Here is a 17,190-nt window from a genome sequence, read left to right as displayed (position 1 = left end):
GAAGGGGAGGGGACAGGCTAAAGCCAGCTGTGGCCTCTTAAAGGCACAGCTGTCCCCAACACTGAACTGTCACTGATTGGTTTATCATTTGGAAATTTGGAAATTTCTGTTCCATGTGTATGAAATATGCTGGGCTGGGACCAAAATACTTTTTTTTCTATTAGCCAGAAATTTTCAGTCTTTTCTAGTTTATATATTTAGTGAGTTAATCTGGCTAAGCCTCAACTTCTTATCTATAAAAATGTGGTTAATAATATTTTCTTTACCCAACTCAATTTTTATGAGGATCAGATGAAGGAATGTCTCTGAAAGAATTTTACAAAGTGTCTTCTTGGATTAGATTTGGCTCTTTTGCATAATTACTAAAGGTAAAATTTAGCAGATTACTTAATCTCTTTGAGTTTTGGTGTTTCCATCTGTGAAATGGGAATAATAGTACCTTTATCTCATAGACTGATTGTTAGAATACAAGGATCTAGTGCAGATGAGCAACACCAGACACGTAGGAAACACTTGTAAAGTTACCTGCTTATCATCACTGCCATCATCGAGAATGAATGCAGATTAGACATTAGACTATCTGCTGTATAGACACGGTTAACACTCCACAAGAGGTGAAAGAGGGATAAAAGTCTTAGGAAGTGTAAATAAATGATGAGTAGCTTTAAAAGCTCTCATATGGCTGTAAGAGGCCACTCTAGATTTATTCTAAATCTCAGAAGCAAAGTTCAAGGGGGTAAAAGTAGCTAAAATGTAATGGCTGGTAACTATGGGTCAGATACTACTGTATAGGCCTTGTGTATAAGAGTGAATTCTATCCACCATCTGAAGCTGGTGCCACAGATATCCTCTTTTTACAGGTTGGGAACCTGAGGTCCAGGTATCTAATCTTGTCCATGACCAACATGGCTACTTTACTGCGGGTAACCAACCGCTGGAGCCTTTGTTCTTCCCATGCTAACATCTCAAAGACAAGAGGAACCTCCCAATTCACCAGCATCATTTTACTTCACTGCAGTTGGGAGCTGAGAAAGCCACTTACTGGCTTTGTGTACATTTGAGTTCTGTACCTTCCAGATTCTAGCTCAGATGCAGTGACATTTCATCAGCAGAATGGTATATGTGTGTATGCATAATTTTCCCAAATCTCTGATTTTTAGACCATATTTCTGTCATACTATAAAACCCTGTCTCACCCATGGGCACTTCCAACCTAAGCCAATCTCTTCCTTGTGGCTCTAGGGAGTCATTTACTTTCCATGTGCCTCAGTTTCCTTGTCATTGGCATAGAGATTTCTCTCAGGTGGGGAGGGGGAGGGGTTACTACATTAAATGAGATAATGTTAAGGAAAGGCTGTTACCTTAGAGGTAGCAAGCATTAAATTAATCTAGTGTTCTTATTGCCACTGGAGGGTGAACAGTTCTCCAGGTCCGGGAGCAGCAGTCGGCCCTCTGGTGGACCTCTGCCCTCACTCTCCCAAGCCCTTAAGTTTCCATTAGGGCTTTGGTTTAGATGTAACTGAAAGAAGGGGTGAGCAGAAAGGGGGGTGGAGGGACAGATAACATACAAAGGAGTGAATTATAACAAAGAACCTTTTCTGCTTCAGTTCTTGTGTAGAAAACATATGTTCAGTGATGCAGGCAGCAGTTGGGTTAAAGACACACTGTAGGGCTGCAGACAAAAGGCCTGTGCTCTCCCTGCATTCACAATGTTTCCAAGCACATTCGCTTGTCTCACTTGTTAGGGACCGAGCTGTCAGCTGGATCCTCTTGCAAGTGTGATCTCTTTTTCTAGCTCCCTTTCAAGGCCTTTTCCCCAACCCCCTAGTGTTTTACACTTCATATAATCCAGTGTGCATGACAGACCACTTCAGTCTTTGTGCTACTGATGTTGGGGGGGAAGGCGGGAGCCCATCTGATGGAGATCTTAGGTAACTTTTCACTTGCCCAAGGATTGGAAATTGCTAAGCTACTTTTAGGCCAAATATCCTCAGTGGCTCAATTATTTAGTGCTAGTATAGTTAGCTATTGCTTCACCTTCAATTAACAGCTAGGCCAGTGAACAGATTAGTGTAGTGAGAGTCTTAGAAGGGATGTCTGGAAATTAGGAGCATGTGCTGAGTTGGGTTGGGATTGGGAGAATTCTTGCTTTTATTTATAGATTGAATAGCTTTTGAAAGATAAAGACAAGGCAGCAAGGCACAGCTAAATAATTGGAGGGAAATCAGCCATCATTCTAGTATTATGTGAAATATATAGGCATGTCCAAACTTAATTCTAGATCCACATAATCTCAGTGTACCATGGTTATAGAGTAAACCTTTTTATTTTATTTTTTAAGGGCTTTGCACTTCTGTTGAAATTATTCACATGGGTGAGATTTTGGAAATGCACATTACTTTTTGTCATATATATATGCATATATATTAAGACTTTTATATACAATCTAGTAGAGGTTCTCTTACAGCAACCATGAGTGAGCGGTTGACAGAATTTGCATTCTGTTGCTTCTGCCTAACATGTAACTATCTTGGGCATTTCATTCTCTCTAAATAGGAATGTGAAAATCTATAAAATGGGAATTGCCATTTTTATAGTACATATCATAATTAAAGGTATTAAAATCCTATAGCTCATAGTCAATGTGAACATTTCTTGTCTTTTTAGAGAAAAGATTGTATCTTCACTGCTGTACTATTGGGTCAATTTTAGTACTGGAATCTCTTTTTTCTTCAAAGCATCTTGTTCATGCTCTCTGTTTCTTGATATTGTTGATTAGTTGAGTACTCATTCTGGAAAGCACCAGCATGCTCCAAAGACACAGAGGCAGCAGAAGCAGCAGAGGTGCAAGGAGACTTTTCCCATTGGTTGCAGCTGTAAATGGGCTGTTAGCTCACTTTGGCAGTGGAGGCAATTACACTCCCGCTAATGAGTAGGCAGTGAAGTGGAATTCCCCATCCCATTGATGGAGTCTTCTGGTGTGAGGATAATTACAGCACCTAAAAATCCACAGACAAAAGATACTATATAAATATTTTCTAATGGAAAGTGCCACAAAGTCATCCCCACTAATACATGTCAGAACTGACAGAGGAAACTACTGAGGGCATCATAACTTTTAATGCTGTCATGTGGAAATCCTTGAAAGGAAAGCATTGTGGAAATGTATCCCTATCCTCTGTAGGTGGCAGAGATTTTAAGAGTGGATAAAGTGAATAGACTGCAAGTTGGGATAGAATTTCAGCGAAGGTGATACCTTTCCCCCTTATGTGGAGTGGGTGTCACCCAGCCAGTAGCAGAACAATGGGAAATAAATTGATATTCTTTGTCTCATTGAGTGGGTTCATTGTTTGTAGTTCTGGGAAAGAGGTAAGTGTTGTAAGAGTGTGTGAGGCTTCTCCCCAATGTGGAAGTCTTGTTTTCTCTGGTTTCTAAAGGAAGCTAATGCTTCAGAAACTAACTAGACTGGTTACTGGACTGTCTTGATAAGAATAATTATGTTGTGCCTTTTACCTCCCTATGAATCAACTTTATTATATGGACTGCATGTAATAATGATAAAGAGTAGAATCTCTTGAAACAAATGATTCTATTAGACTACTTAGAAAACAGAAGGAAATAAAAGGACAATAATTTCGTAAACTCTATATAAAGGTCAAAAAAGGCTCTCTAGTATGCAGAGACTAGAAATCAAATCCCATTTCCTATCATAAGAAGCCCGTTGTTTTAGCTGCAGTAGTTAATGTACTGTATGTGAAAGATTTAAGACTAGTTGGAAAGCGTTGCTTCTGTTTTATTAGGCTGCTATTGAAAAGCCAACAGTATAACTTCAACTAGGTGCTCTGAGATTTCTTAATGGGCTGTCAGGGGCAAGACACCAGGGCTGTGCTGTACTAGCTCTTTCCTGTACATTAAAACAACAGGGGCCAAGCGATCACATACAGAAGTATGAATTACTTGATGCTTTCTCTGTTCCATATGGCCAGCCATGTCTTTGGCAATTAATCATGTACAAAATCAGTCGAGTGCTCTCTGAAGCATTGAAGTCAACATTTTGTTGTACCTGTGCCAGTGGGGGCAGTGGGGTTGCTAGTGTAAAATAGCAGGATGAGGAGCTGCTGGCGCCAAGGCCTAAGCAGCTGGATTCTATAAACAACACTTTTTTTTTAAGCCTCTCCACCTTTTTTCCCTTTTCTTCCTTTTATTTCCCCTCCTTTTCCCTTCCTCTCCCCTTCCCTCCTCTCCTTTTACTTCCCTTCCACTCGTCTTTCTTCCCATCTTCCCCTCTTCCCTTTTCTTTTTGCTTTCCTTTAAAAAGCAGGCTGTTTTCCACATCTTCCAAAATGCCAAAATTGCCAACTAGAGCCTGGGGCGGGGGGTCCAACTTTCACACAGGGCTCTGATGTCTCCCCTGTAAGTGTTTAGAGGCGGGACATCCTTCTATATAACAGCCAGATCATTCCAACTGCCGGCTATGCCTGCCTTGAGACTTCATGCTGCTGTGGCTCAATGGCTTTTTAGGGAAACAGATGAGGTGCAGTGATTTCTCTCCTACTAGTCAGTAGTAGGGAAGCGACACACAGTGTACAGCATCACTCAAAGACGCGGCCATGATACTTGAGGATTTTTTAAATACCAATGTCCATATATTCTGTGATTTTTTTCCAGGTTTTAAAATACAATGATGATTTCTAACATTTCTTGAGCATTTTGTATGTGCTAAGCACATTACTCATTACCACAGCTTTATGGGTTAGTTGCTGTTACTGATCTCCCCTTACAGATGAGGAAACTGATTAAAGAAACATTTTCCCTGAATTTTTTACTCTCATTCTTGATTACTCTCAGTTAACTTCCTTAGCCCTCTGGCAGAGAAATGCTAAACTATGCCCTGGGCCATTGGAGGACCCATTTGGTGAACTCTGCTGAAGCATTCATTCAAATAAAGTGGGTCTTTGAGATGAACTGAACCAAGTATGTCTTTGGGTAGGAATAAAAGGCTGCTTTGTTGGCAGCCTCTTGGAGACTTATGCCTTTGAGCCCCTCTTTCAAGACAGTCAGCTTATCCTGTGTGAGATGGGGGAAGGGAGGGAATGAAGACAACAGCTCCAAGTGGTCCAGTAGATGTGGCACCCAGTGGTGACTTTGTGTTATCTCTTAGCAGAGGTCATCCAGGATGTGTTTTCTCAAATTCAGGAAACAGGGGAAAGAAAGTTTTAACACTGTATAAACATTGGCACCCCCAAAACCTCCTGCTCTTAGAGTGGGAGATAAGGTAGGCAAAGGAGCCTGGAGGAGTGTTTATTTGTTCTGCTGAACTGTAGATCCAAGCATGCTGGAAATCTGTGGTGGTGCCCAGTCCAGTTTAGAAAATGTGAAGGCATCACTCAGCATTGGGCTGCAGAGGCCTTACAAAAGAGCCATCTTACACTGACAATCAGTAAATGAAGGAAGACCTGAGATCGACCTTTCTTTGATGGGACTAAGGCTATCTCAGTGGGTTCTGTGCCTTTCTTCTTAAAGAGAAAAAGAAAAAAAGAAGGAAAGCAAAAAAATGTGTTCCTGGACTTTTGAAGAGGGGAGCATTGGTAGGCTTTTTGACAGCCTGTGGCAATGTTGATGTGAGGAAATAGCTTTCCCAGCTGATAACATCTTAAACCAAGTTTCTACACAAGTTGAACCTTAGCCCCCATTATCAGTCAGAGCATATCTTTGTAATTTGTGTGTGCAGGGGGGAAATACAGTGCTCATGGAGACAGCCATGTATATAAAAAAAAAGTGCTTCTCACAGTGACAGTATTGCCTCTTTGGTGGTGGTGAGATGAGAGATGAGAAGGTTGGAAAGCTCTGCAGTCCTGGCACCCGGGTGTTGATGTGTGCTTCTGAAATTGCAAGCAAATAGAAATCCTCCTTAAATTTTCTAATAAGCTAAGAATTGCTGTCATGTTTGTAGAGTGCCATCCTGTTTCAATGCATGCTCTTAGACAAACACTTGCTGATGTGTAAGAAATAGAGATTAGATCTTGACTTGTAAGAATCTCTCACCTCCCTATCAGAGAGGACCCAAAATAATTAATGATTTACATAGAATTTTCCTTTTAAATTGCAGAGTGATTCTCTTTTGAAAACTGTATGTGCAACAAATTCTGCTTTATGGCATATGTGCTTTCCGTATTAGAGCTTATTTCAAGTTATTGAATGTAACATAGTGAACAAAACTTAGAATTACTTGGTTTTGAGTAAGTTCAGATTTAACAGAATTTTTATAAGAAAATGTGCAATTCAAGCCTAAAACATATAGATTTCAGGTTTTCTTTTCTCCATCTCTCTTTCTCCTCTCCTTCCTCCTTTCCTCACACTTTGTCTAGTGGGGTTTTTTCTTTTCCTTTTATTTTTTCTTTGCCTTGTTTTGTATATAAAGGTGTAAGTTGGGGGAAGTAGAGACTCTGGGATATTCTCACTGATCCTTAGTATCCTGTATGTTGTCAGAGTTCAGTGGAAAAGTGTTACAGATTAAATGAGGTATCTTATAGGAAGTATGAATTTTTAGACGCATCCACCCACTTGAGTATTTACCGTCTAAGTGGTCGCCTATTGGGGGCATATACTTATTTTCTTGGTTATGTTGCTTAGTAATTTTACATGTTTTCTTAGAATCCTTTGAGTCAAACCAAAGCCTACTGCAATACTACTTTGGCTTCGAATAGTACTATTGATTTGATCATTTGCTTCAGCAGACATATTCTAGCAGGTCATTCAGCTTCATCTATTCCAAAGCGTCTGTCAGGAGTCTATTTGATGCATGTTGTCATGCCAGGAGCCTTGGAAGTGGGCATGGACACTGTCATAAGAGAGCTCACATTCTGGAAGAAGAAACATCTAAGTGAACAAGTACAGAGACATCCTGATGGATAAAGTACAGTTGGCTGTGATATGCACAGAGGTGGAGTAGTGATCACAATTATATAATTGGACAGAGGAGTATGCCCCAGAGAAGGCTGTGGTATTTGAGTTGGGTTTTGAAGAATGAGTTGTTACTGGCAAATGACATAACAAGGATACTGGTAACTGTACGGTATAGAACAACCATGTGTGTTTAGGAAATTATCTTTATGCAGAATAGAAGATAGGAGATAAAATTTGAGGAGGAAGCAGTACTTGGATTAAGAAGGTAGGTTTTTTTTTTCTTTTTGCCAGGCTCAGGGAATTGAGCTTTTTAAATTAAAAATCATTTTTTATTTCCTCTAAATGCTAATAGTTGGAGCATATAAGAACACAGGTGGTCTGGCTCAGGAGGGGCTGCTCTCCTTGGTGATGGTGAGATGCTTCTTTGAAACATCAGAGCTTTCATGCTGGACAGTTTGAAGGTCATGGCTGTTGGTAATGCTAAGTTATTTGAAAGTAAGTAAAATATTCAGAACTGTACTTTGAAAAGATCCCTCTTGAAGCAGGAAAACTCATGAAAGGGATAAGATCAACATAGAAAGATCAGTTTGGAGGCCATTGCATGGTTCAGATGAAAGATGAGCCTTTGAGTCCTGATACAGATAGACATTGTATAGATGGGGCTGAAAGGTGCCTGATATCTTCTTTAAACTTTTGCAGCTATTCTTTTGTTAAAGGAGCACAGACTTGCATGCAGTAGATTAGCTGAGTTTAAGATGTAACTGAACAATAGCAATCAGAATGGCAGATCCATAATGCAAGAACCTTTGGAAACAGTCTGTTCTCTTCTCCATTTGCCATCATGAAAGGGAACCACAGCTAGAAAGTGACTGTAGGATTTGAACCCTAGCACCCTTAAGAATACACTTAGTCCTTTCTGATTTGGGCAGCATTTTCATGCTGTTTCACTGAAAAAGAATTACTAACACAATGAAATGTAACCCCCTGAGTACGTTTCTTAAACTTGTGCCTTTCTTTCCCTATACTCTGAGGGGAGTGGGAGAAGAATGTGTTTAGTAATAGGAGACTGTTTAAAGCTCAGAACGTGTTTGAAGATAGATCTGTGTTCCTAGCAATGGGAACATAGCTAATATTTCCTGAGTGAAGTCCCTTGGCGAGCCAACACTAGGAAGAAGAAAAATTTTATTGTAAATCTCCTTCTAAGAAGAATGCTCTTTTGACACTGAAATTTCCTTGTGTATTGTTTTAGTTTTTTTTTGCCAGTCCTGGGGCTTGAACTCAGGGCCCAAACACTGTCCTGGGCTTCTTTTTGCTCAAGGCTAGCACTCTACCACATGAGCCACAGCGCCACTTCTGGCCTTTTCTATATATGTGGTGCTGAGGAATTGAACCCAGGGCTTCATGTATATGAGGCGAGCACTTTTACCACTAGGCCATATTCCCAATTTCCTTGTGTATAATAGCTTCCTTGTACCCTAAATTTTATGAAATATTATATTTTGAGGTCTACATGCTGAGTAGAAGTTGACTTTTCTTCAATATTAAACTAAATTATAATAAAATTTATTTTTAGAAACTGGCTATTTCTCTGTTACCTTTATTACTCATTAAGTATGTTCATTGTTAAACTAGTTTTCTGTAGTCCATTCTGTCTTAAAAGTGTGGTGGAGGGGCTGGGAATATGGCCTAGTGGCAAGAGTGCTTGCCTCCTATACATGAAACCCTGGGTTCAATTCCTCAGCACCACATATATAGAAAACGGCTAGAAGTGGCGCTGTGGCTCAAGTGGCAGAGTGCTAGCCTTGAGCAAAAAGAAGCCAGGGACAGTGCTCAGACCCCTGAGTTCAAGGCCCAGGACTGTCAACAACAACAACAGAAAAAGTGTAGTGGAAATGAAAATTTTCACTTGAATTGTATAAATTGTTCATGTGTTAAAACTGATCTTTTAAATATAGTTTTGTGAGTTTTGTCATACTTTTTGTCAGTTGCAGGGTTTAAACTTTGACATATGTTTAAACTGATATAACCATTGTCACAATCAGGGACCAGAATAGATACAGCATCCTGAAACTCCCATGTGTTGTCCTTTCACCCATCCTAATTCCTAGCAACCATTGTTATATTCTGTGTTACTGTAGGACTGCTTTTCCAAGAATGTCAAATAAATAGAATCATGCAATGTTTAGCTGATTGAAACTGGCTTCTAAGATTCACCCAAGTAGGTGCATATATCAGTTCCTTCTTTGCTTTTTTCTTGTTGAATACTATTTTGCCTTGTGAATATGCCCGGTATGTGTTTATCCATTGATGCTGTGAATGACCTCTTTAGATAAATTCCTATAAATGAGCTTCCTGGGTATATTAGTTAGCCTTTCACTTTTGTGACAAATATCTGAGAGTTTCTACTTTCAGATGTTTTGAACCATGGTGCACTAGCTCCATTGCATGGCAGAGCAAAGTTCCTTACTTCATGGTAGCTGGAAAGCAGAGAGAAGTAACACAAAGTGGCTAAGGCCATGCCTCCAAAGGCATGCCGCCTGTGATCTACTTCCTCTAAGTCCTACCATCTCCAAATAGTCTATTCAAATCTTGAATCCATCTATGGATTAAACTATTAATTATTTCAGACTCTGTATGATTTATTTGTCTTTGGAATGCTCTCCCAAACAGTTTCAAAGATTGTTTTACTCATCTCCCAGGTATCCCTCAAACTAAATTGATAATCCAGATTGACCACACTGGACCATATGTTAGATATATGTTTAATTTTAAGAAACTATCGGGCTGGGAATATGGCCTAGTGGCAAGAGTGCTTGCCTCACATACATGAAGCCCTGAGTTCGATTCCCCAGCACCACATATATAGAAAACGGCCAGAAGTGGCGCTGTGGCTCAATTGGCAGAGTGCTAGCCTTGAGCAAAAAGAAGCCAGGGACAGTGCTCAGGCCCTGAGTCCAAGCCCAGGACTGGCAAAAAAAAAAAAAAAAAAGAAACTATCATACTGCCTATCAATATGACAGTATTTATATTCCTATCAGAAATGTATAAAATTCTAAAAAAATGTAAGTGCTATTTGGAGTGTCCTGAAGTTAGAGTTAAGAAATTTTGTTTCACTGTGCCTTGGAAGTTTGAGTTTAAGGAGAAGCTCCATGGTAAGTAGAGTGGCAGTAGGTCTGCTTTTGTGTGCAGTATAATACATTGGAGTTCCATGTAAGAATATATTTGAAGGGAAGCAGGTTTATCTGCAATGTTTAGAAACTACTTCAGTAGGGCACTGCATCTAGAATGTGGGATGTGAACCTTTGGAAATATCTGGGTGATAGTGCACATATTGAAGCCCACAGTGAGAAAGTCATTCATTCCTTCTCCAGCTCCTGATAGATCCAGCATGTGTTTAGCTTTCTCTAGCACTTGTCAACATCATCTTTTACAAAGAGAAAACACACTTCAGCCTTAAGACCTTCAGCAAGCAATAACACCTATCCAGAATGACCTTTCTTTTATATAGAATTACTTTTATTATCTTCACATTAATGATAGGCACTTGGGTTCTCCTTTTTTTCTTATAAAGTGAATATACTTATATTTTTAATAGGCTGACTTTGTTATTGTTGTTGTTGTTATGGAGCTTGAACTCAGGGCCTGAGCACTGTCCCTGAGCTTTTGTGCTCAAGGCTAGTGCTCTACCACTTTAAGTCATAGCTACACTTCTGGTTTTCTGGTGCTTTATTGGAGCTCAGAGCCTCAGGGACTTTCCTGTCGAGGCTGGCTTCAAACCTCAATCCTTAGATCTCAGCCTTCTGGGAAGCTAGAATTACAAAGATGATCCACTATCTTCTGATTTTTAAGGAAAAAATGCTCAGTCTTGTGTACCTTCTCTCCAATATGGCAGGAATCACGAAGATGTACTAGAATGAATGTAGCTAGAGAAGCTGAATCTAAAGATCTGGCTTTATAAAAACAAACAAACAAAACTTAGTGGTGAATCTTTTGAGGCAAAAAACCCCTTAGTGAAACATGTGACTACTTTTTAGTCCCTTAGGTTATCTATTTTATGAGTTTATCATTTATCTGATAGCCATTTTTTTTTTTTTAAGTTTTGTGTTGCCAGTCCTAGGGCTTGAACTCTTGGCCTAGTTGCTGTCCCTGAGCTCCTTTTTGTTCAAGGCTAGCACTCTACCACTTGAGCCACAGCACTACTTCCACTACTTCTGGCTTTTTCTATGACTAGTTGGAGATAAGAGTCTCATGGACTTTCCTGCTGGGCTGTCTCAAACTACTATCCTCAGATCTCTGCCTCTTGAGGAGCTACGATTACAGGTGTAAGCCATCAGCTCCCATCTGTCATTTTTTTTTCAAAGAAGTATCTTCTATTTTCCTCAGGAGTTAGTTTTGAAAAATTATTAGGTAGAAAATGGGGTATAGTAATGAATGACACAGGCAGCATCCCCTACCTTTGTGAATCTTCCCTCTTCTACGTCCTTCTTCTTGCAGTGGCCACTGGATAAATGGTGGAAATAGCAATAAAGCGCTAAATGAGCTCTTAAAATTATATTAATAGATTCAAAGAGAGAAGATAATTTTATTTTAATTGTGCTTGTGGGGCCATCTAGATATACATGGCTACATTTTTGGTAAACTCATGTACCCACAATCATGATGACAGACATTTTGAGGCTGCTTCCAACTTTACACGAAGTGGGGTGGGATAGACAGGAGAGAGATTTGTTATAATATGCATTGATATCAAGACCTTTCTGAACTTAGACATCTTGTAGATTGGATTCTACAAATTGCAGCTGCCTGAGTTCCATCAAGCCCATTGATGTTTCTTGTTTGGCTCATGTGGTATTAAAAAATATTAACAAGCCTCCAGTATTTACAAAATCAGGACTTTCACATTTAAATCCCCTCCCAAAAAAGATTTTTAATTCATTTTGAAAAAAATGTTTTGTTTTGTTTTGCCAGTCCTGAGGCTTGAACTCAGAGCCTGAGCACTGTCCCTGGCTTCTTTCTGCTCAAGGCTATCACTATACCACTTGAGCCACAGTGCCACTTCCAGTTTTTCTGTATATGTGGTGTTGAGGAATCAAACCCATGGCTTCATGCATACCAGGCAAGCACTCTACCACTAGGCCACATTCCCAGTCTATCATTTTGAGAATTTATGGGCAAGCTATTCCGAATGGCAAAGCTAGCTAAAGCTGAATGATGGCTGCTATTCTAGATGAGTGTGTATTTTCTTTGGGTAACCTCTACTTTACTCATACATGCTATACCTGGTGCAAGTTGGTATTTGAATTTGTAACCCCTGGATCCTGAGATCATAGATTGACATTGTCTAGAGATATTGAACGTTCTTGTCTGAACATTCACTGAAAATGTTTCTGTAGAACTTGATTGAGTAGCCAACTACTTACATCCCTTAGTTAATGTCATAGTGGACCTAAAAGGTGGAAGTCAAAGTCCTTTTCCTGGCTAGTGTTACTCTAATAATCTTGGATTCTTCTAAGATAATACTTCCTGCCTTTTCTCCTTGTATCAACTAGAGATTTGATTCTGAGTATCAGAAACAGATTCTAATGGATTTATTAAAAGAATATTGGCTAGCTGAAACCATCAGTGGAAAAGAGTACCATCTGAATTAAGAAAGTTCAGGAAACCAGTGACACTTTGAGGACCATATGTGGCAGGAGCAAGGATGTTATTGAAAATTGTCACTGGATTGTTCCCTCTCTCTTTGTCATTCCTATCAAGAGTTTAAAGTCCTAGAAAAGGGTATCAAGGTAACCTGTCTCACATCCTTTATAATGGAGGCAAGAACACCTTGGTTGACCATTTTAAACCTAGAGATAATAAAAACTTTCCCAAGAAGAGAGCTAGATCTCTTTTATGGACAAAGGAATATAGGCAATAGAAATAGTAAACACTACACCTTGTCTCAGGTGATCATGAAGATATCAAGTAATTGCTGTTAGATTCTATCAAGTAGTAAGGCAGTCATATTTTGACTTAATGAGAACCAAATTATGAACCTGCTCTTTAAGCATCAGTTAGATAAGGAATATATTGAGTGATCAGAACATAGAAAGTATTAGTTTCATTCCCTTTAACTATTACTTCATTTATAAAATCAACAAATAAGCTATGCTAACTTTAAAAGTAACAAAATGTAAAGGTGTTTTCTGAGGCTATAATGTTCTGGGTAGTTTTTGTGCTTTCTGTGCTCTTGTTTCTTTCTTTATAAGACCTTGATGCAAGAAGCAAGGAAATGAGTAAATCATGCTCCTCTCACTCCCCACCCCCAAATCACTGGCCTGGGTAGAAATTGAAAGTAATGATTCAAATCAGAGAGGTAGAGTGGAAAGCCTCAGCTGGGTGGCAGGAAACAGAGAGAAAAACTCAGAGCCTGCTCTTTTTTAAAAAGGTAAAACAAACAACTCACAGTGAAGTGTACGTGAAAATCATTTCTAATAATAGCTCATGGTAGGCAATTCCCGGGGGGGGGGGTGGAAATCATTGGTGTGCTGAGAAAATGAGGGAGAATTCACAGTGTCTTGATGTGTTACTCTAGGCCATGGAGCTTTGGAGTTTACCTTATGTGCCATGTACATTGATTAGACACAAAATATATGCTGGCCATTTTTGACCATCATTTACTGTATTGATTTGTTAGCAGGGGAACTGTAATAAAAAAGCCATTGATTTACTGTCCTTATTTGCTTATGGGCTTTTTTTATTATTAATTTTTCACTTTTTCTTTCTCTCTTTTGGATCATTTCTTGTAGACAAATGCTGTGCTTCATGAAGTGAAAAGAGAGGGGCTCCCCATGGAACAAAGGAGTGAAATCCTGACTGCCATCCTGGCCTTGCTCACCACACGCCAGAACCTGAGGAGGGAATGGCATGCCAGGTTAGTTCTGTTAGGAAATGGGATTTGTTGTCTCTGACAAACAAGAGCTATATTTGGCTGAGCCCTTCCTTACAGCCAGTATTTGAGGGGCCATGAAAAATAAGCAAGCTGAAGACCTTTTCAGCTAAAGTTAGCTTTCCTGCCCAAGGTAACCTACATTCATTGTAATGACCCATGATGTCGTCTCTATGTAAATATGATTTATCCCTGAGTGTAACATTCAGCATCCATGTTTGCATCTTGAGCATAATGTAATGTAAGTACCTGAAGCCAAAGAGCCCCATTCAATCAGCAATCCAAAAGACTTGCATTGCTATTTTGTTAGAGCAGATCAATGCCTGAGAAATCCACACGGTTACTGTCACTGGAGAAAGGCAGATTATTTGAAAGTAGTCTGTTTATTACCCCATTTTTAGAATTGACCAAGTAGAAATTGCTTTTGCTTCAATGGTACCATGGTGAGGAAGCTTTTACTGGTACAAAGTTTGTATAAGGCATACATTTTTATAGAATCATTGCTTGCATAGTTGATGCCATGTTACCCTGTTCATTTTTTTTAAAAAAATTGATGTGCAAAAGATTAGAGCTGCTTGTAGTTTGTAAAAATTACTGAATTATCATTTGTCCCTAAGCAAGGGAGAGAGGAATCAGGAAGATTATACTGTATTTTGTCTCAGAGTCTTATTTAGTGCATAAAAATTCTATGTGCCTGGGTGTCAGGAATATTTATTGATAGCTATAATATTCTCCAAGTGACTCCATACAACAGAATTTACAATAATTGATAGGTTTGCTAGTAATAATTATCATAAAAATAGATTTGTCTGAACAAGGATGAAAAGTGTTTTCCAAAGAAGGAGACAGTATGAGATATTGATTCTGATCAGATATCAGAAAGCTGTTTCTTCAAATATGTTTATTATCTATAAATTTAGATTTACATTTAAACAATCATTTTAAAAGTCCCAGTATTTTTCCTCTTTTCACCATATGGTTATAATAAATGAAACAGTTTCAACTACATTAGTGACTGATTTCCAATTTAACATTTAATAAGTAATTTTAAAATGTTCTTTGTATTATAATTTAAATACTTGTATTTATTTAAAAATATCTGTATTAAATTATAGAATATCAGTGTAGGTGCGCCAAAAAGGTTTCTTTATCTCTGACATTTTCTAGCTTCCCCATGGTGATTCTTATAAAATAGGAAAGGGAAGGAGAAAGAATTCCTTGCAATATCCCTGTGGGTCCCTCCGAAGACAGCAGGAGATGTGGATTGAGAATGGCTTTCTTTTGTTGAGTGCATTTGGTTTGCTAACAGTAATTTCCTATGACTCCAAATCATCAAACAACGTGGCCAAAATGGCCTGTTTAACAGGAGTCTGGTCTCAGCGTTTCTGGCCCTTACTGCTAACAATTTAATCAGGAGCTGGAGCCAGTGTTGAAGTTGATGTAGTCTAGCATCTGAAACAAAAATTCTCAAGTCCTTTGTGGTAGGGGAGGAGGAGAGAAAGCGCTCAGTCACTGACATTGTGCAGACTCCCTTAAAACTAAACACCTGAAAGAAAATTTCAAGAGGGCGATGTCTTGAGAGATCAGGAGGCAAAGTGTCCTCAGAGTATTAAATAACCATAATCCTTCCCCCTCCCCTTTTCACCCTCACTTGATGTTTCCCATCCCAGTGCCCTATCTAAAAGACTCATCCATATGATCCGTATAAACAGACGGTCACCATATCCCTCTCTTTTCCTCATCAAAGCGTCATCTGGTTGTCTGGAGGAGGGTAGTGGCTCGGTTAGCCATCTAGCGTGTAGTGGTGAAAGTTATAAAACATCCATGGCACTGCTTCCCTTGCTGCCTGTGTTTCAGAGATTGGCCAATTGTGTACTTTGGAATTTACACAAGGAAAAATGTGCTTTGACAGAAAATAATTAGCACTCACCAAAGGCCAAGCAATAGGTTACAGCATTTTACTTTCATCAAAGCTATCAGGGGATCAGTTAGATTAGATAATAGAAAATTTTTCCTCTGAAAGTTACATACAGATGACTCTAATTATCTTCTATTGCACATTAGAGAGTGCATTATAAACTGTACAACTTAAAGAAATTTAGGTCAGCTGAGACTCTGCAGCTGGCAATAACTTGAGCATAAGTCTACTACAATAAACCCAACAGCAGGTTCATTTGTGATCATGATATCAAGGAGAATATTTTCAGGGAAACTTGTAACTTGGTTATAAAATATTTGTACCTCTTTCAGGCCAGATGCCGAGCCATTGTTTGGGATTTACTAGCATCTCTTAAACCAAACGCATATGTTCCCTGTAATTTAGCTTCTTGAACAAAGTGTCAATTCTGCAATGACTTGGGGTAACCGAGTTTGTCACAGTGTCACACAACCTTGTGATTCCAGAGGCACATCTGAGTGCTGTGGGTTTCCTTCCCCAAACTCGGTAATCCTATAAACAGCCTTCTCCAAATAGGCTTATTAGGGCTGTCTATTCACTTCCCGAGAGTTGAATGATCCAAAGTACATCAGGAGCCGCTGTGTGAATGCAGGGTAAGTGTTAACAGAAGTGGTACAGAATTTCTGAAGATTTGGCTTTGTTTATACAGTCCACTCTGCCTGATGGACAGCTTGTTATAGCTTTTAAAGAACTGGGCAAGCCCTCTGATCTGACCCCTTCTTGACCTCCACAGCCCAAAGGTCAGTCTGCAGCTAATAAACTCAAAGGTTCTTAGGGTCTACTGTAGGAAAAGGCAGAAAAAGAGCAGCTGCAAGGACTGTGTATCCCAGGATCGGCTGCTTTAGGGTCAGTCTTGATAATGAAAATGATTACCAAATTATATGGAAGTTTAACCGCAATAGTGAGAGAGAGGAGGGTGGAGCCCAGTGTATTAGGTTTGATAAATGAACTGTGAAGAGGCCCATCTGGCTCTCAACATCTTTTCTCCTCCTCTTTCCCTACCAAGGGGAAACATTTTAAAATAACAGCAGTACATATAGACTCAATGACCCATGCAAGTAGCTGGAATGGATTAAGATTTAATGGTGACAGTGGAAGGAATTATCATTTGAAACGTGCACCCCCCCCCAAAAAAAAGGTACTGTCCAATGTCTGTGCCTGAGTTGTTTTGCTAAATAAAATATTTTTAAAAGTACCTTCATTTATATTCCACACCATCCTTAGCATCTTACCCAGATTACTGAAAAATTGCAAGGTGTTGTTTTTCAGGAAATAAAAATAGAACATTTTTATCATAAAACAAATGCACCTTGTTTGAACATGTCAGAATAGAATCATATATTTTGATTCTGCTTATTCAGTTTCAGTGATGTAGGTTAATCGAATGTTGGAGGTTTCT

At 39.2% G+C, this 17,190-nt stretch overlaps 1 protein-coding gene across 3 annotated transcripts in view; it reads left to right on the top strand.

Moving 5' to 3' along the window:
• Fto (FTO alpha-ketoglutarate dependent dioxygenase) overlaps nt 1–17,190 on the top strand; it is a 390,959-nt gene that overhangs the window by 209,465 nt on the left and 164,304 nt on the right. For all 3 annotated transcript variants that reach the window (XM_048355586.1, XM_048355584.1, XM_048355585.1), the window contains one exon: nt 13,695–13,819. In XM_048355586.1, the coding sequence (XP_048211543.1) occupies nt 13,695–13,819 (125 nt within the window). The remainder of the gene's footprint in view (nt 1–13,694; nt 13,820–17,190) is intronic.

This window comes from Perognathus longimembris, chromosome 10 (assembly GCF_023159225.1).
Source record: "Perognathus longimembris pacificus isolate PPM17 chromosome 10, ASM2315922v1, whole genome shotgun sequence".
Taxonomy (NCBI): domain Eukaryota; kingdom Metazoa; phylum Chordata; class Mammalia; order Rodentia; family Heteromyidae; genus Perognathus; species Perognathus longimembris.
Note: the sequence above shows the minus strand (reverse complement) of the source record. Positions and strands in the feature narration are given on the sequence as shown.